The sequence below is a fragment of the Salmo salar genome, chromosome 09, assembly GCF_965601325.2.
Source record: "Salmo salar chromosome 09, fSalSal1, whole genome shotgun sequence".
Taxonomy (NCBI): domain Eukaryota; kingdom Metazoa; phylum Chordata; class Actinopteri; order Salmoniformes; family Salmonidae; genus Salmo; species Salmo salar.
In genome coordinates, this window is record NC_138299.1 from 141506106 (window position 1) to 141529687 (window position 23582).

Consider the following 23582-nt stretch of genomic DNA (forward strand, 5'->3'; position numbering starts at 1 on the left):
TTTGTCCTCTGACATCCTTGGGTAGGCAGAGGGAGTCTGGAAGGGCTTCAAGGTGTAACGGCAGTAGTATAAAGGGGACCAAGGCGCAACGTGTAGAGTGCTCATCCTTTACTTTAACCCCTTTAACCCCAGCGAAAAAATCATATCGCCATTAGCATAACAACATTTTATTATTATTATTTTTTTTTCTTCAAATTATATCATTTTATAGATACACCTCTCCTGAATCGAACCACGCTGTCCGATTTCAAAAAGGCTTTACAGCAAAAGCAAAACATTAGATTATGTTAGAGGAGTATATCGTAAAAGTAGCCACATAGCCATTTTCTGACCAACCACATGCATCACAAATAACCAAAAAACAGCTAAATGCAGCACTAACCTTTGACAATCTTCATCAGATGACACACCTAGGACATCATGTTACACAATACATGCATTCTTTTGTTCGATAAAGTTCATATTTATATATAAAAACAGCATTTTACATCGGTGCGTAACGTTGACTAACTATTTTCCCTCAAATGCATCCGATGAAACAGAGCTACAATTTACTAAATTACTATTCGAAAACATTTTTAAAATGTAATATTGTCATTCTAAGATTTATAGATGAATATCTCTTGAAAGCACCTGTAATGCCAGATTTAAAATTAACTTTACTGGGTAATCACACTTTGCGATGAAAGGGGATGCGATACTCTGAAAAATAGGCTAACGTTACAGGTCAGCGCCATCTTGGAACAATTGCATATCACATCTAGTCTTGTATACTATTGTCAATAATCCCTTACCTTTGGTTGTCTTCAACAGAAAGCACTTCTAGGAATCCCAGGTCCACAACAAATGTATTTTCGGTCGAAAAAATGACTCCTTTATGTTCCAAGAGCTTGTTCTTGTTAGCGCGTCTGAAGGCTGATCAAAATGCTCCGTCGGCCGCGGGACAGCTATTTCGAGAAAATGCATTTTTTTCCCATTTAGGTTCGTTCAAACATGTCAAACGTTGTATAACATAAAACTTCAGGGCGTTTTTCAACAAGAGAGCCAATAAGATTCGAGGGGGACGATTGCATTGTGTTTCAAAACGTTTCGAAAGGGGAGGGTAACCAGGGGCGCCGGCGTCATAATGGTGATGGTCCTCTCCGTGTGACCACGTTCCACAGCGTCTCATTCATTCAGTTTTAACAGTAGGAGACTCAAACCACTTTGTAAAGACTGGGGACATCTAGTGGAAGCAATAGGAAGTGCTCAATGAACCATAGCTCACGGTGTGATTAATAGGCAACGTGATGAAGTTGAGTTCGCAATTCAGAATTCCACTTCCTGTTTCGATCTGTCTCGGGGTTTTGACTGCCATATGAGTTCTGTTATACTCACAGACACCATTCAAACAGTTTTAGAAACTTTAGGGTGTTTTCTATCCACAAGTATTAATTATATGCATATCCTAGCTTCTGAGTTTGAGTAGTAGGCCGTTTAAAATGGGCACAGAACTTTTTCAAAATGCGCTGTGGCGCCCCCTATCCTTGGCGACCGTCAAGAGGTTAATGAAAACACTTCAACAAAAACAACAAAACGACAGCCAACAGTTCCGTCAGGTAACTAACAAAACGGAAAACAACTTCCAACATAGGAAAAACAGACTGCCTAAGTATGGCTTCCAATCAGAGACAACGATAGACAGCTGCCTCTGATTGGAAACCATACCTGCCCAAAACATAGAAAACATAGAATGCCCACCCACCTATCACACCCTGACCTAACTAAACAGAGAAAACACAGCTCTCCTAGGTCAGAGCGTGACACAAGGAATCTCTCTCTCTCTCTCTCTCTCTCTCTCTCTCTCTCTCTCTCTCTCTCTCTCTCTCTCTCTCTCTCTCCTCTTTTCTCTCTCTCTCTCTCTCTCTCTCTCTCTCTCTCTCTTCTCTCTTTCTCTTTCTCTTTCTCTTTCTATTCAATTACAGGGTCTTTATTGGCATGGGAAACATATGTTAACATTGCCAAAGCAAGTGTAAGAAGCGCCCATTGTCTGACCTGATTCCTCTGTCTCTCTTTCTCTCTCGCTCTGTGTTTGTGTGTGTCAGGCTGGTTGTATTAGGGTTCTGGATGTGGCAGGATTTACGACAGATCACCTTCTTTATCATCAACACCCTGGTCTCCAGCCTCCACAGAAACCTAGAAGACAGGTACAGAGATAGACAGATACACACAGACAAATCAGATATTCATGTTTGTGTGTATCACAAACCGGTGCACCTGGCGCCTACTATGATACCCCGTTCAAAGGCACTTAAATATTTTGTCAATTCACCATCTTAATGGCACACACACAATCCATGTCTCAGTTATCTCAAGGATGAAAAATATTTATTCATCTACACTGATTGAAGTAGATTTAACAAGTGACTAATGGATCATAGCTTTTACCTGGTCAGTCTATGTCATAATGTTCTGTACACTCAGTGTAAATGCATACAGTATGTACAGTCTATATCTGGTGTGTGTGTCATCACCTTGTGTGTCATCACCTTGTGTGTTATCACCTTGTGTGTTATCACCTTGTGTGTCATCACTTGTGTGTCATCACCTTGTGTGTCATCACTTTCTATGTCATCACCTTGTATGTCATCACCTTATGTGTCATTAACTTGTGTGTCATCACCTTGTATGTCATCACCTTGTATGTCATCACCTTGTATGTCATCACCTTGTATGGCATCAGCTTGTATGTCATTAACATGCCTCCACAGAAACCTACAACACAGATAGACAGACAGACCTGGACTACAGGAAAGGTGAGAGCTGGGCTGCGATCTACACAAAACAGTCTGTTCTACACAGGACATTTCTATCAGAATTTTCTTTGTGTTTCTGTTTGTCAGAACCACATGTATGTTTATATTTAGTGTGTTTTCCTGTGTGTGTGATGTGTGAATGTTCTCAGGGTACTTCCTCCTCTCCTCTCCTCTCCTCCTGTGGCTCCTGCTGATGTTGCTGCTGCTGCTGATGATGATGATGATTGTCACACCCTGATCTGTTTCACTAGTCCTTGTTATTGTCTCCACCCCCTCCATGTGTCTCTTGTTTTCCCCAATGTATTTATCCCTGTGTTTCCTGTCTCTCTGTGCCAGTTCGTCTTGTATGTCCAAGTCAACCAGCATTTTTTTCCTGTTCTCCTATTCTCTTTTTTCTAGTCTTCCCAGTTTTGACCCTTGCCTGTTTCTGGAATCTGTTCCTGCCTGACCATACTGCCTGCCACTCTGTACCTCCTGGACTCTGAACTGGTTTTGATCTTTTGCCTGTCCACAACCATTCTCTTGCCTACTCCTTTTTGGGTTATTAAACATCTAAGACTCCAACCATCTGTCTCCTGTATCTGCATCTGGGTCTCGCCTTGCGTTATGATAGATGATGATGATGATGCGGGGGGAGTACGAGGGTCTGGGATAGACCCCCCCCAAGGACAGGAGTTCCACCCTCTGCCTCCAGCTATCCTCCATCTCCTCGTCATCCCTCTCTCCTACCTCCTCACAGGACTCCAACCAGTACACGATCTTGCTCTGCTTGGATCTGGAGTGAAGGGATATAGAGAAGGTGGTGGAGAATGAGGGGGATGGAGGCAGAGAAGGAGTGGAGACTATCCCCACTGTACCTCTCTGCCCTGGGCTGAAGGAGTGGATGAAGAAGGAGATCTTGTTTGACCCCCCCCCCCCCCCTTATAATAACAACCTTACTGTTGTACTTGTCCTTCATACACTAACACTTGTCTTGCAATGATTTTCATGATAGTGGCTTTTTTTTAGGAAAGTTTATTTCTTATATATATATATATATATATATATGAGAGAGAGAGAGAGAGAGAGAGAGAGAGAGGAGAGAGAGAGAGAGAGAGAGAGAGAGAGAGAGAGAGAGAGAGAGAGAGAGAGAGAGAGAGAGAGAGAGAGAGGAGAGAGAGAGAGAGAGGAGAGAGAGAGAGAGAGAGAGAGAGAGGAGAGAGAGAGAGAGAGAGAGAGAGAGAGAGAGAGAGAGAGAGAGAGAGAGAGAGAGAGAGAGAGAGAGAGAGAAGAGAGAGAGAGAGAGAGAAGGAGAGAGAGAGAGCTCAAAAAAAAATAAAGGGAATACTTAAACAACACATCCTAGATCTGAATGAAATAAATAATCTTATTAAATACTTTTTTCTTTACATAGTTGAATGTGCTGACAACAAAATCACACAAAAATAATAAATGGAAATCCAATTTTATCAACCCATGGAGGTCTGGATTTGGAGTCACACTCAAAATTAAAGTGGAAAACCACACTACAGGCTGATCCAACTTTGATGTAATGTCCTTTTAAAACAAGTCAAAATGAGGCTCAGTAGTGTGTGTGGCCTCCATGTGCCTGTATGACCTCCCTACAACGCCTGGGCATGCTCCTGATGAGGTGGCGGATGGTCTCCTGAGGGATCGCCTCCCAGACCTGGACTAAAGCATCCGCCAACTCCTGGACAGTCTGTGGTGCAATGTGGCATTGGTGGATGGAGCGAGACATGATGTCCCAGATGTGCTCAATTGGATTCAGGTCTGGGGAACGGGCGGGCCAGTCCATAGCATCAATGCCTTCCTCTTTCAGGAACTGCTGACACACTCCAGCCACATGAGGTCTAGCATTGTCTTGCATTAGGAGGATCCCAGGGCCTTAGGAGGATCCCAGGGCCAACCGCACCAGCATATGGTCTCACAAGGGGACTGAGGATCTCATCTCGGTACCTAATGGCAGTCAGGCTACCTCTGGCGAGTACATGGAGGGCTGTGCAGCCCCCCAAAGAAATGCCACCCCACACCATGACTGACCCACCGCCAAACCGGTCATGCTGGAGGATGTTGCAGGCAGCAGAACGTTCTCCACGGCGTCTCCAGACTCTGTCACGTCTGTCATGTGCTCAGTGTGAACCTGCTTTCATCTGTGAAGAGCACAGGGCGCCAGTGATGAATTTGCCAATCTTGGTGTTCTCTGGCAAATGCCAAACGTCCTGCACGGTGTTGGGCTGTAAGCCCAACCCCCACCTGTGGACGTCGGGCCCTCATACCACCCTCATGGAGTCTGTTTCTGACCGTTTGAGCAGACACATGCACATTTGTGGCCTGATGGAGGTCATTTTGCAGGGCTCTGGCAGTGCTCCTCCTGCTCCTCCTTGCACAAAGGCGGAGGTAGCGGTCCTGCTGCTGGGTTGTTGCCCTCCTACGACCTCCTCCACGTCTCCTGATGTACTGGCCTGTCTCCTGGTAGCACCTCCATGCTCGGGACACTACGCTGACAGACACAGCAAACCTTCTTGCCACAGCTCGCATTGATGTGCCGTCCTGGATGAGCTGTACTACCTGAGCCACTTGTGTGGGTTGTAGACTCCGTCTCATGCTACCACTACAGTGAAAGCACCGCCAGCATTCAAAAGTGACCAAAACATCAGCCAGGAAGCATAGGAACTGAGAAGTGGTCTGTGGTCCCCACCTGCAGAACCACTCCTTTATTGGGGGTGTCTTGCTAATTGCCTATAATTTCCACCTGTTGTCTATTCCATTTGCACAACAGCATGTGAAATTTATTGTCAATCAGTGTTGCTTCCTAAGTGGACAGTTTGATTTCACAGAAGTGTGACTGACTTGGAGTTACATTGTGTTGTTTAACCTGTTGGGTCTAGGGGGCAGCATTTGCACGTCTGGATAAAAAAAATGTACCCGATTTAATCTGGTTACTAATCCTACCCAGTAACTAGAATATGCATATACTTATTATATATGGATAGAAAACACTCTAAAGTTTCCAAAACTGTTTGAATGGTGTCTGTGAGTATAACAGAACTCATTTGGCAGGCAAAACCCTGAGACATTTTCTGACAGGAAGTGGATACCTGATGTGTTGTATTGAGTTTAAACCTATCCCATTGAAAAACACAGGGGTTTAGGAATATTTTGGCACTTCCTATTGCTTCCACTAGATGTCACCAGCCTTTACAAAGTGTTTTGAGTCTTCTGGAGGGAGATCTGACCGAACAAGAGCCATGGAACGGTGATGTCCCATTAGACACCTGGCGCGCTACTTCATGTTGGGTACCCTCGTTCCAATACGTTATAAAAGGCTATGCATTCGTCCACCTTGAATATTATTCATGTTCTGGTTAAAAAAGGCCCTAATGATTTATGCTATACAACGTTTGACATGTTTGAACGAACGGAAATATATTTTTTCCCCTCGTTCATGACGAGAAGTCCGGCTGGCTTACATCATGTGCTAACGAGACGGAGATTTTTGGACATAAATGATGAGCTTTTTTGAACAAAACTACATTCGTTATGGACCTGTGATACCTGGAAGTGACATCTGATGAAGAGAATCAAAGGTAATGGATTATTTACATAGTATTTTCGATTTTAGATCTCCCCAACATGACGTCTAGTCTGTATCGCAACGCGTATTTTTCTGGGCACAGTGCTCAGATTATTGCAAAGTGTGATTTCCCAGTAAGGTTATTTTTAAATCTGGCAAGTTGATTGCGTTCAAAAGATGTAAATCTATAATTCTTTAAATGACAATATAATATTTTACCAATGTTTTCTAATTTTAATTATTTAATTTGTGACGCTGACTTGACTGCCGGTTATTGGAGGGAAACGATTTCCTCAACATCAATGCCATAGTAAAACGCTGTTTTTGTATATAAATATGAACTTGATAGAACTAAAAATGCATGCATTGTCTAACATAATGTCCTAGGAGTGTCATCTGATGGAGATTGTAAAAGGTTAGTGTATCATTTTAGCTGGTTTTATGGTTTTGGTGACCCTGTCTTTGACTTGACAAAACATTACACACAACTCTTGTAAATGTACTGTCCTAACATACTCTAAATTTATGCTTTCGCCGTAAAACCTTTTTGAAATCGTAAAACGTGGTTAGATTAAGGAGATGTTTATCTTTCAAATGGTGTAACATAGTTGTATTTTTGAAAAATTTGAATTTTGACATTTATTTGGATTCAAATTTGCCGCTCTTGAAATGCACCTGCTGTTGATGGAGTGCACCACGGGTGGCACGCTAGCGTCCCACCTAGCCCCAAGAGGTTAAGTGTTCCCTTCATTTTTTTGAGCAGTGTATATATATATATATATATATATATACATACATACATACAGTTGAAGTCGGAAGTTTACATACACCTTAGCCAAATACATTTAAACTCAGTTTTTCACAATTCCTGACATTTATTCCTAGTAAAAATGTCCTGTCTTAGCTCAGTTAGGATCACCACTTTATTTTATGAATGTGAAATGTCAGAATAATAGAGAGAATGATTTGTTTCCAGTGGGTCAGAAGTTCACATAAACTCAATTAGTATTTTGAAGAATTGCCTTTAAACTTTTTAACTTGGGTCAAACTTTTCAGGAAGCCTTCCACAATAAGTTGGTTGAATTTTGGCCCATTCCTCCAGACAGAGCCAGGTTTGTAGGACTTGTTGCATGCACATGCTTTTTCAGTTTTGCCCACAAATTTTCTATGTAATTGAGGTCAGGGCTTTGTTTTTAACCTTCATTTAACTAGGCAAGTCAGTTAAGAACAAATTCTTATTTTCAATGACAGCCAAGGAACAGTGGGTTAACCTGTTGAGGACAGACGTTCCGCTAGCGGAACCCCGTTACGCCTGCGGAACCCCTAGCCAATGGCCTCGCACGGCACGAAATACAAAACCAACTAAAATACCACAATTCAATTTTCTCAAACAATCAACTATTTTATACCATTTTAAAGATAAGACTCTCGTTAAAATCTAACCACATTGTCCGATTTCAAAAAGGCTTTTTCAGCGAAAGCAAGACATTAGATTATGTTAGGAGAGTACATAGACACAAATAATCACACACCCATTTTCCAAGCAAGCATATATGTCACATAAACCCAAACCACAGCTAAATGCAGCACTAACCTTTGATGATCTTCATCAGATGACACTCCTAGGACATTGTTATACAATACATGCATGTTTTGTTCAATCAAGTTCATATTTATATTAAAAAACAGCTTTTTACATTAGCATGTGATGTTCAGAAGTAGCATACCCACCGAAAACTTCTGGTGAATTTACTAAATTACTCACGATTAACGTTCACAAAAAACATAACAATTATTTTAAGAATTATAGATACAGAACTCCTTTATGCAATCGCGGTGTCAGATTTTAAAATAGTTTTTGCAAGTACATAGCCTGGCCATCACAGCTAGCTAATTTGACACCCACCAAGTTTGGCCCTCACCAAACTCAGATTTACTATAAGAAAAATGTGATTACCTTTACTGTTCTTTGTCAGAATGCACTCCCAGGACTTCTACTTCAACAACAAATGTTGTATTGGTTCCAAATAATCCATAGTTATATCCAAATACCTCCGTTTTGTTCGTGGGTTCAGGTCAGTATCCGAAGGGTGACGCGCGAGCGCATTTCGTGTCAAACGCTGTTTAAATTCAATTTTTATGCTATTTTTCTCGTAAAATAGAGAGAATATTCCAGCCGGGCGACGTTGTATTCATTCAAGGCTGAAAGAAAAAAATGGAGAATTCTCATGAACGCGCTTCTCAGTGTCACTGTTCCCAGCCTGACCACTCACAAACAGAGCTGCTGTACTTCGCCCAGAGACTGCAGACACCCCATTACACTTTCTGGCGCCTTCTGAGAGCCAATGGAAGCCTTAGAAAATGTCACGTTACAGCAGAGATGCTGTATTTTCGATAGAGATGCAACAGAAGGAGAACAAATTGTCAGACAGGGCACTTCCTGTATGGAATCTTCTCAGATTTTGGCCTGCCATATGAGTTCTGTTATACTCACAGACACCATTCAAACAGTTTTTGAAACTTTAGAGTGTTTTCTATCCAAATATACTAATTAATATGCATATTCTCATTTTTGGGCAAGAGTAGTAACCAGTTTAAATCGGGTATGTTTTTTATCCGGCCTTGCAAATACTGCCCCCTAGACCCAACAGGTTAATGTGTTTGAGCCAATCAGTTGTGGTGTGACATGGTAGGGATGGTATACAAAAGATAGCCCTATTTGGTAAAAGACCAAGTCCATATTATGGCAAGAACAACTCAAATAAGCAAAGAAAAACGACAGTCCATAATTATTTGAAGACATGAAGGTCAGTCAATACGGAATATTTCAAGAACTTTGAACGTTTATTCAAGTGCTATGATGAAACTGGCTCTCATGAGGACCGCCACAGGAAATTAAAATCCAGTTACCTCTGCTGCAGAGGACAAGTTCATTAGAGTTACCAGCCTCAGAAATTGCAGCCCAAAAAATGCTTCACAGAGTTCAAGTAACAGACACATCTCAACATCAACTGTTCAGAGGAGACTGTGTGAATCAGGCCTTCATGGTTGAATTGCAGCAAAGAAACCACTACTAAAGGACACCAATAAGAAAAAGAGACTTGCTTGGGCAAAGAAACACGAGCAATAGACATTAGACCTGTGGAAATCTGTCCTTTGGTCTGATCAGTCCAAATTGGAGATTTTTGGTTCTACCCACCTTGTCTTTGTGAGATGCAGAGTAGGTGAACGGATTATCTCTGCATGTGTTTCCCACCGTGAAGCATGGAGGAGGAGATGTGATGGTGTGGGGGTGCTTTGCTGGTGACACTGCTGGTGATTTATTTAGAAATCAAGGCACACTTAACCAGCATGGCTACCACAGCATTCTGCAGCAATATGCAATCCCATCTGGTTTGCGCTTAGTGGGACTATCATTTGTTTTTCAACAGGACAATGACCCAAAGCACACCTCCAGACTGTGTAAGGGCTATTTGACCAAGAAGGAGAGTGATGGAGTGCTGCATCAGATAACCTGGAACACAATCACCCGACCTCAACCCAATTGAGATGGTTTGGGATGAGTTGGACCGCAGAGTGAAGGAAAAGCAGCCAACGAGTGCTCAGCATATGTGGAAACTCCTTCAAGACTGTTGGAAAAGCATTCCAGGTGAAGCTGGTTGAGAGAATGCCAAGAGTATGCAAAGGGATCATCAAGGCAAAGGGTGGCTACTTTCAAGAATCTAAAATAGAAACATATACAAATATATTTTAACACTTTTTTGGTTACTATATGATTCCATATGTGATATTTTATTGTTTTGATGTCTTCACTATTATCCTACAATTTAGAAAATAGTAAGAATATAGAAAAACCCTTGATTGAGTAGGTGTATCTTTTGACTGGAACCCTATATTTAAAATAAGTGTCATTTATATTTACAATTCCCTTATTCAAATGGATTACTCATTTACGTAGCTCTTATCAAGAGCTCTTATCAAGTTGTAAATTGTATTGTTATTTAAAGACCCCAATGTTCCCCTCTAACCAATATATATCCAATATGGCGTAGCAGTGCAGACGTGGTTTGTTGTCCTCTCATTTACTTTTTGTATTTTTCGTCTTTTTTGTATATATTCCATTTTATTTTTCAATCTCTTTTTCCATTTTTAAATGAAATATACCTTCTGGTCACCCGCCTCACTCAATGTGACACGGATCCGCTCTTTTTTTAGACCCATAGCCAAAACTTTCATCAGAAGGTAGCCAGCAAATTAGCTAAGTTACTAGCTATTTAGTCATTGTTAGCAACTGCTAGCGGCCTTTACCCTCTGCTCAGGCACCAGACATTTTTTTAGCCTGGATAATACCTGCCAGCCTCGGACTGTTTTTCTCCACTACAACGGCAGATTCCTGCCATAAACCCTGGACCATTGATCATCACAGCTAGCTAGCTGCCACTAAGTGACCCAGCCTCGAAGCTAGCCCTGAGCCAGGCGCATCTCCCGGCTAGCAAACAAAATTACCACAACTGCAATACCTCTTTCACCATCTGGCCCGGTCCCTTCGTCGACACGGCGCCCCGCCGTACCACAACGACTGGTCCGCTGACGTAATTCCATCAGCTGTGCCTTCAACCGGCCTTTGCCGTACGACGGAGCAGACGCTTCTACTTACCCCGGACTGCTAACTTTAAACGCTGTGTCTCCCACGTGCTAGCGTACTAACGAATACCTAGCGGCTTCCCTGTTTCATCTATTGCTGTACACTGGACCCTATGATCACTTGGCTACATAGCTGATGCCTGCTGGACTGTTCATTTATCACGATACTCCACTTTGTTTACCTTTGTTTATCTGTCGGCCCTAGCCCGAACTCAAGGCCCTGTGTGTAGTTAACCGACCCTCTCTGCCCATTCATTGCCATTTTACCTGTTGTTGTTGTCTTAGCTGATTAGCTGTTGTTGTCTTACCCGTTGTTGACTTAGCTAGCTCTCCCAATCAACACCTGTGATTGCTTTATGCCTCGCTTTATGTCTCTCTCAATATGCCTTGTATACTGTTGTTTAGGGTAATTATCATTGTTTTAGTTTACTGCGGAGCCCCTAGTCCCACTGTACATGCCTTAGATACCTCATTTGTCCCACCTCCCACACATGCGGGGACCTCACTCAGTATAACCAGTGTGTCCAGAGTTGCAACCTCTCTTACCATCACTCAGTGCCTGGGCTTACCTCCACTGTACCCGCACCCCACCATACCCCTGTCTGCACGTTATGCCCTGAATCTATTCTACCACGCCCAGAAATCTGCTCCTTTTATTCTCTGTCCCCAATGCACTAGACGACCAGTTTTTCTACCCTTTAGCCGTACCCTCATCCTACTCCTCTGCTCCTCCGGTGATTTGGAGGCTAACCCAGGCCCTGCATGTCCCCAGGCACTCTCATTTGTTGACTTCTGTAATCAAAAAAGCCTTGGTTTCATGCATGTTAACATCAGAAGCCTCCTCCCTAAGTTTGTTTTACTCACTGCTTTAGCACACTCCGCCAACCCTGATGTCCTTGCCGTGTCTGAATCCTGTCTTAGGAAGGCCACCAGAAATTCTGAAATTTCCATACCCATCTACAACATTTTCTGTCAAGATAGAACTGCCAAAGGGGAGGAGTTGCAATCTACTGCATAGATAGCTTGCAAAGTTCTGTCATACTTTCCAGGTCTATGTCCAAACAGTTTGAGCTTCTAATTTTAAAAATGTATCTTTCCAGAAATAAGTCTCTCACTGTTGCCACCTGTTATAGACCCCCTCAGCTCCCAGCTGTGCCCTGGACACCATATGTGAATTGATTGCCCCATCCATCTTCAGAGTTCGTTCTGTTAGGTGACCTAAACTGGAATATGCCTAACACCCCAGCAGTCCTACAATCTAAGCTAGATGCCCTCAATCTCACCCAAATTATCAAGGAAACCACCAGGTACAACCCTACATTCGTAAATCCTGACCAACTTGCCCTCCAAATACACCTCTGCTGTTTTCAATCAGGATCACAGCAATCACTGCCTCATTGCCTGAATCCGCTATGGGTCCGCGGCCAAATGACCACCCCTCATCACTGTCAAACGCTCCCTAAAACACTTCTGCGAGCAGACCTTTATAATCGACACTGCCCAGGTATCCTGGAAGGATATTGACCTAATCCCGTCAGTCAAGGATGCCTGGTCATTCTTTAAAAGTAATTTCCTCACCATCTTAAATAAGCATGCCCTTTCAAAAAATTTAGAACTAAGAACAGATATTGCCCTTGGTTCACTCTAGACCTGACTGCCCTTGACCAGCACAAAAACATCCTGTGGCGGACTGCAATAGCATCGAATAGTCCTGGCGATATGCAACTGTTCACGGAAGTCAGGAACCAATACACACAGTCAGTCAGGAAAGCAAAGGCTAGCTTTTTCAAACAGAAATTTGCATCCTGTAGCTCTAACTCCAAAAAGTTTTGTGACACTGTAAAGTCCATGGAGAACAAGAGCACCTCCTCCCAGCTGCCCACTGCACTGAGACTAGGTGACATGGTCACCACCGATAAATCCACAATAATCAAAAATTTCAATAAGCATTTCTTTACGGCTGGCCATGCTTTCCTCCTGGCTACCCCAACCCCGGCCAACAGCTCCGCACCCCTCGCAGCTACTTGCCCGAGCCTCCCCAGCATCTTCTTCACCCAAATCCAGATTGCAGATGTTCTGAAAGAGCTGAAAAACCTGGACACGTACAAATCAGCTGGGCTAGACAATCTGGACCCTCTCTTTCTAAGATTATCTGCCACCACTATTACCAGTCTGTTCAACATCTCTTTCGTTTCATCTGAGATCCCTAAAGATTGGAAAGCTGCCGCGGTCATCACCCTCTTCAAAGGGGGTGACACTCTAGACCCAAACTGTTACAGACCTATATCCATCCTGCCCTGCCTTTCTAAAGTCTTTGAAAGCCAAGTTAATAAACAGATTACTGACCATTTCAAATCCCACCGTACCTTCTCCGCTGTGCAATCCGGTTTCCGAGCTGGTCACGGGTACACCTCAGCCACGCTCAAGGTACTAAACGATATCATAACCGCCATCAATAAAAGACAGTACTGTGCAGCCGTCTTCATCAACCTTGCCAAGGCTTTCGACTCTGTCAATCAGCTTATTCTTATCGGCAGACTCAATAACCTTGGTTTCTCAAATGACTGCCTCGCCTGGTTCACCAACTACTTCGCAGACAGAGTTCCATGTGTAAAATCGGAGGGCCTGTTGTCCGGAGCTCTGGCAGTCTCTATGGGGGTACCACAAGGTTCAATTCTCGGGCCGACTCTTTTCTCTGTATATATCAACGATGTCGCTCTTGCTGCGGGTGATTCCCTGATCCACCTCGACGCAGACAACACCATTCTGTATTCATCTGGCCCTTCTTTGGACACTGTGTTAACTAACCTCCAAACGAGCTTCAATGCCATACAACACTCCTTCTGTGGCCTCCAACTGCTCTTAAATGCTAGCAAAACCAAATGCATGCTTTTCAACCGTTCGCTGTCAGCACCCACCTGCCCGACTAGCATCACTACTCTGGACGGTTCTGACTTGGACAACTACAAATACCTAGGTGTCTGGCTAGACTGTAAACTCTCCTTCCTGACTCATATCAAACATCTCCAATCCAAAATCGTATCTTGAATCGGCTTTCTATTCCGCAACAAAGCCTCTTCACTCACGCCGCCAAACTTACCCTAGTAAAACTGACTATCCTACCGATCCTCGACTTCGGCGATGTCATCTACAAAATAGCTTCCAATACTCTACTCAGCAAATTGGATGTAGTCTATCACAGTGCCATCCGTTTTGTTACCAAAGCTCCTTATACCACCCACCACTGCGACCTGTATGCTCTAGTCGGCTGGCCCTCGCTACATATTTGTCGCCAGACCCACTGGCTCCAGGTCATCTATAAGTCTATGCTAGGTAAAGCTCCGCCTTATCTCAGCTCACTGGTCACGATAACAACACCCACCCGTAGCGCACACTCCATCAGGTATGTCTCACTGGTCATCCCAAAAGCCAACACCTCCTTTGGTCGCCTTTCCTTCCAGTTCTCTGCTGCCAGTGACTGGAACGAATTACAAAAATCGCTGAAGCTGGAGACTTACATTTCCCTCAACTTTAAACATCAGCTATCTGAGCAGCTAACCGATCGCTGCAGCTGTACATAGTCCATCTGTAAATAGCCCACCCAATCTACCTACTTCATCCCCATATTGTTTTTATTTGCTGACTTGTTGCACCCTTGACAACTACTATGATTATTATTATTTGATAATGCTGGTCATTTATGAACATTTGAACATATAGGCCATGTGCTGTTATAATCTCCACCCGGCACAGCCAGAAGAGGACTGGCCACCCCTCATAGCCTGGTACCTCTCTAGGTTTCTTCCTAGGTTTTGGCCTTTCTAGGGAGTTTTTCCTAGCCACCGTGCTTCTACACCTGCATTGCTTGCTGTTTGGCGTTTTAGGCTGGGTTTCTGTACAGCACTTTGAGATATCAGCTGATGTAAGAAGGGCTGTATAAATACATTTGATTTGAAAAATTTGACACACCAGTATCACTACTTACACACCATCATCTGCTCATCTATCACTCCAGTGTTAATCTGCTAAATTGTAATTACTTTGCTACTATGGCCTATTTATTGCCTTACCTCCTCATGCCATTTGCACACACTGTATATAGACTTTCTTTTTTTTCTATTGTGTTATTGACTGTACGCTTGTTTATTCCATGTGTAACTCTGTGTTGTTTCTGTCGCACTGCTTTGCTTTATCTTGGCCAGGTCGCAGTTGTAAATGAGAACTTGTTCTCAACTAGCTTACCTGGTTAAATAAAGGTAAAAAAGAAATTAGCATTTTAAAAGGCAAATATCTTTGGTATCATTCTACCATCAGTGATATAAACGTATTATTGGATATGTTAACGTTTTAATTGGATGCATTATTTATGTTCTAGTTGGTTGTGTTTGTGAATGTGGGTGACCATCTAAGTTAGTTGCAAAAATCCCCAGCCAACTTCCCCTCAATATGACTCAGCTCAGTGGCTCTGTTGCCACAGTCTAAAACAGTTTGACTAATGCTCTCTCTCAACATAGCCATATGTATCTGCGATAAAACAGTGATATAGGTATAATAGCATCAGCCAATGTTCATAAATACCAATTTTAGACTTTAACAGCATCTCCAAGAGGTTCACTGTGTATGTTTGGCAAGCTTTTAACCCCAATGAACTCTGTCACAAACGTAGGGTTAATTGCAGTTAAGGTTGTTCTTTACATTCCGGTTGTAAGGCTGCTTAATTGTCATGTTATTTGTGAATTGCCATAAAATACTCCTCTTGGCTCAGAGTCTGGATTCAAGAATTCCATTGTTACAGCAGACAGATGACCACAAGTGGTGACACACACAGACACACACAGATACACACACACTCACACAGAGGCAGCAGACATACAAGTGACAGGGCATGCGGCATGCCTTAACCTGCCCTGCCCCCAGAACTTAAACTCTGCTCCTATAAAACACAGGCTAGCCGTATCCAATATAATCTAATATATAAAGTAATATCATGTGAAATACGTATCCTGTTCTAGGTACGTACATTCTGTCCTGCCAAGTTACCAGCACGTGGAAAATTATTTTGGGTTGTATTTCGAGTGGATTATCCATTTAACTGATTTCTCTATCGCCACCAACTGTCATCCTCTGTATTGCTCAAAATAACTTGGAAGTGTATCACAGTCATGGGTGTCTAAAAGTTGAATGTGTACTCATCGAGATGTATGTACTTTACCATTTAAGATCAAATATTTAATTCACTTTCTTCTGTAAAGCCAAATATACTTTTTTTTAGTTATACAGACATTTAGATGTATTTCTCTTTTGAAGAACATAAAATAGTATCACAAAAGTTACGAGACTGGTAACTTGCCATATGTTATCATTGACCCAAAAAAAATTGTCATGAACATTTGGCAAAATTGGGACATCACTGCATATTCAGGTGTGTTCAAAGCAGTTTACTAAACCACAAGCACTCCATTTTCTGACCTACCAGCAGTTTTAGGCAGTCTTTGAGGAGGAAGTGGCTAGGTACTTTTACATGAATCACACACACTTAGAAAAAACACTCAAACACACATTATAAATACAGTCTTGGCTCCTGGACCCCAGTCAGTCACTGAGCTGGATGCCACCAAGACAAGACAAGATGGAAATCACATATTTACTGCTCCTTGTGGTGGTTGCTCAGTCATTTGCTATGCCTCTGTCATCGCTGGAGGAGACTGATAAGTGGCTATTAGCTGAGGTAAGCAAACTAAAGCTGTGGGTCTGATGTCTTTTTGTTTATCAATGTCTGTTTGGTTCACTGAATATTGATGTTTTTATTATTGATTTAACAGTTATCCTTATACTCTAAGTAAGGATGAATGCAATCATTTATAGTATAAACAAAATGATCATTGTTTTATTTAAACAAAATTGTTAATTGCAGACAATGCCAGAAGATGTTGAAATACTATAACCTCTCAAATTGAACACTTTTAACCTGTTTCATTTGTGAATTTTCTCCTTACATTACCACTTGTTTTTATTACATCCATTCCATATGACTATGCTTAAACAGCTACATATCATGAAGGTGTTAACTCATGCTAATGCTTTCCTCTTCAGAAATACCTTCGCAGGTTCTACAACCTTCGAGCTGGACTTCAGGGAACAAAGACCCACAGGTCTTCAGATGCCATGCATGCTAAGATCAGGGAGATGCAGTCCTTCTTCAACCTCCAGATGACGGGGAGCCTGGACGCTAACACCCTGGAGCTGATGAGCAAGGCCAGGTGTGGTGTCCCTGACGTGGGGGAATACAATCACTTCCCCCGACACCTCAAATGGCAGAATACCAATGTGACCTTCAGGTGAGGCTTCTCAAACTGAGTCATATAGTGTCTCATAACCCTAATTTGTTAATTATTTATGGTATTGGTATAATAATGTTAATATACACCACATGACCTTGGATTCAATGGATATGATCAGCTTTCATTTCTTTAAATAAAACTTGTCAAGTCTCTTTTGAATTAAGATATGGTTCCTCTCATTAAATGGTCATTCAGAATAGTGAATTATACTCCTGATCTGAAGAAGGCTGATGTGGACAGAGCTATCCATAACGCCTTCAACATCTGGGCTGACGTCACTCCTTTGACCTTCAAGAAACTGCATGAGGGGATGGCTGACATCATGATTTCATTTGGGACAAAAGGTAGACCCATTTCTTTATTCTGGCCTACAGTTGATACATTTTTGTCTGTAAGACTATACATACAGAATATATGGAGAATATCTTGATTAGTTTGATCATCTTACTGTAGTTTTGTTAAACATTCAGTGATCCTTGTTTAGAGTTGTGCAAGACCTCGTCATAGAAGAAATTAACTGAATGCTGGCATGCTGGGAACACTTACTGAAACCATCCTCAAACATAATTTTCTCTCTGCCCTTTCCTTGTCTTTAGAACATGGAGACTTCAACCCCTTTGACGGCCCTGACGGTCTCTTAGCCCATGCCTATCCCCCTGGCAGAGACATTGGAGGAGACACACACTTTGATGAAGATGAACACTGGTCAAAAGACTCAGATGGTAAATATTTGGTACATTTATGTGGGGATCAGGTAAATGTATGACATGTAATCACTGATTATTTAATAACATATTGCCTCCCCTGTAGCCTACAACCTTTTCCTGGTGGCCACCCATGAGTTTGGCCATGCCCTTGGCTTGTCCCATTCTACTGATCCTGGGGCTCTGATGTACCCAGTCTACTCCTATAGCCAGGGTTACCCACTGTCTGAAGATGATATCACCGGCATTCAAGCTCTTTATGGTCAGTGTTCCAGTTATTAAGCCAAACAGAAGTAGAGACAGAAAATGTAATAATTAATATAATTCCATACACTTGTGTCATATTGTAAAATGTTCATTATGTGGTTCAATCCTATAGGCCCGAACCCCAGGCACAGGAAAGTGAAGCCCAAGCCAGATGCCCCAAACAAATGTGATCCCATGTTGAATTTTGATGCTGTTACTGAGCTCAGAGGAGAAACAATCATCTTCAAAGACAGGTAGGGAGTGTGTCTATTCGTGAAAAAACAACAACATTTCTGCAAAAACGATTAGCTTATAATGGACAAAATGAATGTGTGTTGATGTATTCTATTTGATGGCAGGTTTTACTGGCGTCTCCATCCCCAGTTTGCAGAACCTGAGCAAACCCTGATCAAATCCACCTGGCCCTCCCTCCCCAACAAAGTGGATGCTGCTTATGAGTACCCTGAGAAAGACATGGTCTTCATATTCAGTGGTAAATGTTCTGACATAGTCCTCTGTCATCCTGAATATGCAACTACAATTCTGCTTTACTCATTTATTTCATGTATACAGTAGATATCTAATACATTTGATGTCGGTATAGAGGCATAGGTTAATTTTGTTGACATATTTTCATATTTTTCCAGGTATTAGAATGTGGGCCCTGAATGGCTATAACCTGGTGGAGGGCTACCCCAAATACATCCATAAACTGGGACTCCCCAAGACCGTGAGGACGGTGGATGCTGCTGTGTACATCCCAGACACCGGCAAGACCCTTCTGTTCTCTGAGGAGCATTACTGGAGGTAGGACGGTACGGTCTAGTCTGGACTGGTCTGGCATGGGTCTAGTCTGGTCTGGTCTTGCTTGGTCTAGTCTGGTCTGGACTGGACTGGTAGGGCTTGGTCTGGACTGTTCTGGTCTGGTTGAGAGATCTTATCTGCAAACATAACTGTTCATTATAGGTTATAGTCTTGGTTGTGTTTTATTGACAGTTATGATGAGAAGACTAACACAATGGACAGCGGCTTTCCAAGATCCATTGAGATGGATTTCCCTGGAATGGCAGAGGAGGTGGATGCTGCCGTATATCAATATGGTAAATCAAAATCACATTTACATTTACATTTTAGTTATTTAGCAGACGCTCTTATCCAGAGCGACTTACAGTAGTGAATGCAAACATCATACATTTTTATTTATTTATTTATTTGTACTGATTTGTATATTATTTGTATTATGTAGTTTCCATTGCATTTGCATTGAATATATAATAAATAGCTATAACAAATTCACCCTTCTTTCTCCTTGCAGGATATTTGCATTTCTTCCACGAACACACACAATTTGAATACAGCTACAGTGCAAGGAAGGTCATTCAGATTGTTAGGACAAACTCTTTTCTCAACTGCTGATCCACTGGTGGAGAACTACTGTTATTTTATGGGAAACGTAGCCCATAGGTCATTTGTGCTGGACACCTGCTTGTTATTTCTAACTCATCTCAAAGGATGCTGGAAAATGTTATGTAAAATGGTTGGCTTATGCATCGAACTAATGTTGAAACCATTATACAGGGTCTTGATTTATGGTAGCACAATATTCACATCACTTGTTGTAATGTTGAAATAGAAATCACTCTGTTATACTGTAAAGTACTGTAATTGCATCTCTCTCTAGATATAAATGTTACTTGAGGAGGTTACAGTAATATTGATTCCAGCAAATTAAATTGGATTGTTGTGTTGCAGATCCACCAACAGGTGTCAGTCAAGGAAACAAAATCGGGAGTACGAGCTAATGCATTTTATAGACTGAATGTTTTTACTATTAATTTAATGACACATTTTCATGAATAAAATAATGAGTGCAAATTGTCTGAGTTTTTGTGATTTACAAACATTGTGAGATTTATGCGTAAGCCTACATCATGCTCAAAATAATATTTTTCTGTAACAAGACAAAATACAGCTGTTGTTGTTTCCCAGTTTGGAAACAGATGGTGAGAGGTGGGAAGAGATGGTAAATTTGGTAAGAGATACAGGGATGGGAAGAGATGGGGATTTGTGGGACCACATTCTACACTGGGTGCTTATTTTGTCAGGCATGGTCTGTAACGGGCGTCGTAAGGATTGGACCAAGGTGCAGCGGGAACGTGTATACTCATCTTCTTTATTTTTATTAAAAGAAGGAAAAATAAAAGAAACACGTATACAAAACAACAAACGACACTAAACATTCCTGTCAGGTGCACAGACACAAAACAGGAGACAACTACCCACAAACCCCCATAGCAAAACATCACTATACATAGGACCTTCAATCAGAGGCAACGAGGAACAGTTGCCTCCAATTGAAGGTCAATCAAAAACTCTAAACATAGAAATAGAAAGACTAGACTAGAACATAGAAACAAACACCCCTCTTACATAATAACATAATCCAACAAACCCCGAACCACATAAAACAAACACCCCCTGCCACGTCCTGACCAAACTACAATAACAAATAACCCCTTACTGGTCAGAACGTGACATGGTCATGCTACCACAGAGTCTGTTGATCTTGGATCATCTAAGGTCATTGTGTTCAGGAAGTCAACAAGATATATAGAGCAGACCACATAAAAGACTGCTTACGAATCAGTACACCCAAACCACCTACACGGCACCAGCCACAGCCGCCAAAGTGCTACAAAATAATCCCTCTTTGTCATCAATACTGTAACAGGGATGACTTGGCAGCTTAATTAGCATAGCTCTGCCATTCTGGTGTACATTATGACTCTGTGCCCTTCCTGCTTGTTTTTACATGGATACATCCTTGTATTGTCATTTGCCAGACAGCAGTCCTATGTTTACACCACAAGAGGGCGGTACGTCGACACAGTTTATGTGAGCTCAGTCTAAATGGTTGTTTACTGTGAGCTCAGTCTGAATCAGAGGAGGCTGGTGGGAGGAGTTATAGGAGGACGGGCTCATTCCAGCCATTACAATGAGCCTGTCCTCCTATATCTCCTTCCACCAGCCTCCTCTGGTATGAATGGTGGTTTACTGTGAGCTCAGTCTGAATGGTGGTTTACTTATAGCTCCGTCCCCCAGACAATAATGGGATACTCTGAGTAACATGTGTCACTCATTAAATGCTGTGATTCTTACAAGAAAAGCTCTGTGTTGAGACCCTCATACTATGCCTCTTACCCCAACTATGGGAATATTGACAACCCTATCAGTGCCATACTTTAGCAGCCTATGTTGCTCAACTGTTGTAGTTACTTCTGTCAAGCTATCCATAGCCTACACCTATAGTAAAAAGTTGAATATCAAGTCTATTGGTACAAATATATATGTTAGAGTGAGCAAAGAGAGATTAATCGAGTAGGTATATTCTTAGTACATGTTCTTGAGCTAAACTGATCAGAAGGGATTCTTTACATAATGGGTATCTGTGATGCATCAGTGAATCAGCATGAGGCTTCTGAGGCCCAGACAGGCTCCAAGACTTGAAAAAAAAAGCTTAATCTTTGTGCTCGACCATGTGGATGCAATTACAGAGCAGGCCCCTTGTCTTCTCATTTCCTCGTTAGCTGCGTCATTGATTTCTCTGAGACAGGCGCTGTTGTTGGCCGGTGGAACGTCCCTCTGCGGAGTCATTCCAGGTCTCATAACCATAGCTCAAAAGATATAGGAAAACATCCACAAGGCCTCAACATGATACAAAACTAGTCCGTTCATGTTTCATATTGTTGTCCTCCTGATTCTGACTGATATCGGCCATTTACTGTCTGTCAGTGAAACCAATGTACTGTGGAATTGGAAATGTAACATGTAGCACGATAACACAATGAAAAACCTAAAGAAAATTACTTTAAAATGCTAATGAGAGAATGAGTTGTGTTATTAAGAAAACACTTCAGGCAGAGTAACGACCAAGCAACAACCAGGGTTAACTGCAGGAAGGTGTTCTATTGTGTCTTGCTGGAAGTAGCTCCAATCTTGGCATCTCTGATGGAAACCAGATGTGAGGAAAAGAGTTAGAGAGAGGCCATACAATCTCAGGATATGTCCCTTTTCCTTAGGAAAACTCCCATCTCAGACCACCACTACTGAGAGTGTCACAAGCCCTTTAAAGTTCAACACGCTCCCTCCCAAACAGCACAGTTAGTGGATCTGATTATTTTGAGAGTGAATTCGCATCAGGCCTGCTGGATTAGATAGGGTTTGGAAAGAGGGTATGGCTAAGTGTGAGGAATTCCTATATGACAAACCAACTTAACAAACACATAATAACATAATTCTCTTGTGTAATCAGTTTGTCTGAACTATTAAATCACCCCCTCTTAACATACAGTACATGTTTTGTTCATGTTTCTGTCTTTTATGTAGTTAAATGTTTTGTATGTACCAATCTGTCACCACACATCACGGTCCCTATCAGGAAATAAATATACTGAACAAAAACTATACATTTTAAATGTAAAGTGTTGGTCCCATGTTTCATGAGCTGAAATAAAAGATCCCCACATTTTTCCATAAGCACAAAAGCCTTATTTCTCTCAAATGTTGTGCACAAATTTGTTTCCATCCACTTTAGTGAGCATTTCTCCTCTGCCAAGATAATCCATCCACGTGACAGGTGTGGCATATCAAAAAACGGATTAATCAGCATAATCATTACACATAATCAAAACTTACACATAATCAAAACTTTTATTGTCCCCAGGAAAAGGCCACTTTAAAACGTGCAGCTGTCACGTCTTAAACGTGGCAGGGGATGTTTGTTTTATGTGTTTCGTTAATGTTCTATGTTAGTATATTTCTATGTTCGTTCTAGTTTTTCTATTTCTATGTTTAGTTTATTTTGGTTGACCATCAATTGGAGGCAGCTGTTCCTCGTTGCCTCTAATTGAAGGTCCTATTTAATAGGGGTGTTTTTTCATTGTTTTTTGTGGGTAGTTGTTCCGTGTGTAGCTGTGTGCCTCACAGGACTGTTTTTCGTTGTTGTTTTTGATTAAGTGTTTGTCTTGGTTTTCTTCATAATAAAGATGAGTATTCACATTCCCACTGCGTTTTGGTCCCATCCTTACGACGAACGCGACAGCAGTTTTGTCACACAACACAATGCCACAGATGTGTCAAGTTTTGAGGGAGCGTGCAATTGGCATGGTGACTGCAGGAATGTCCCCCAGAGCTGTTGTGATAGAATTGAATGTTCATTTCTGTACCATAAGCCGTTTTAGAGAATTTGGCAGTACATCCAACTGGCCTCACAACCGCA

General features: G+C 42.0%; 1 protein-coding gene and 1 non-coding gene across 3 annotated transcripts; both read left to right on the forward strand.

The window, feature by feature from the left end:
• Positions 1 to 2097: 2097 nt before the first annotated feature.
• LOC106612943 (uncharacterized) lies at positions 2098 to 3350 on the forward strand. Of its 2 annotated transcripts, none has more exons than XR_014378688.1 (3): positions 2098 to 2186; positions 2751 to 2795; positions 3195 to 3350. It is a non-coding gene; the product is annotated as an uncharacterized LOC106612943 (transcript). The 2 variants fall into 2 exon arrangements; XR_014378689.1 differs by lacking the exon at positions 3195 to 3350 and adding an exon at positions 2945 to 3186.
• Positions 3351 to 16595: 13245 nt separating this feature from the next.
• Positions 16596 to 20176, forward strand: LOC106613110 (collagenase 3). Its single transcript, XM_014215041.3, has 10 exons — positions 16596 to 16741; positions 17107 to 17351; positions 17550 to 17698; positions 17951 to 18076; positions 18165 to 18320; positions 18438 to 18558; positions 18664 to 18797; positions 18952 to 19111; positions 19301 to 19404; positions 19620 to 20176. Exons 1-10 carry the CDS (start codon positions 16622 to 16624, stop codon positions 19718 to 19720), a joined length of 1416 nt encoding a protein of 471 aa, XP_014070516.1. The 5' UTR covers positions 16596 to 16621; the 3' UTR covers positions 19721 to 20176.
• Positions 20177 to 23582: the final 3406 nt, after the last annotated feature.

Bases quoted from the DNA above. Each gene is read 5' to 3' on its own strand.
- LOC106613110 (XM_014215041.3), top strand. From the start codon at position 16,622: ATGCCACCAAGACAAGACAAGATGGAAATCACATATTTACTGCTCCTT. The intron at 16,742-17,106 runs GTAAGCAAACTA...TTTCCTCTTCAG, and splicing joins ATAAGTGGCTATTAGCTGAG to AAATACCTTCGCAGGTTCTA. The intron at 19,112-19,300 runs GTAGGACGGTAC...TTTTATTGACAG, and splicing joins TCTGAGGAGCATTACTGGAG to TTATGATGAGAAGACTAACA.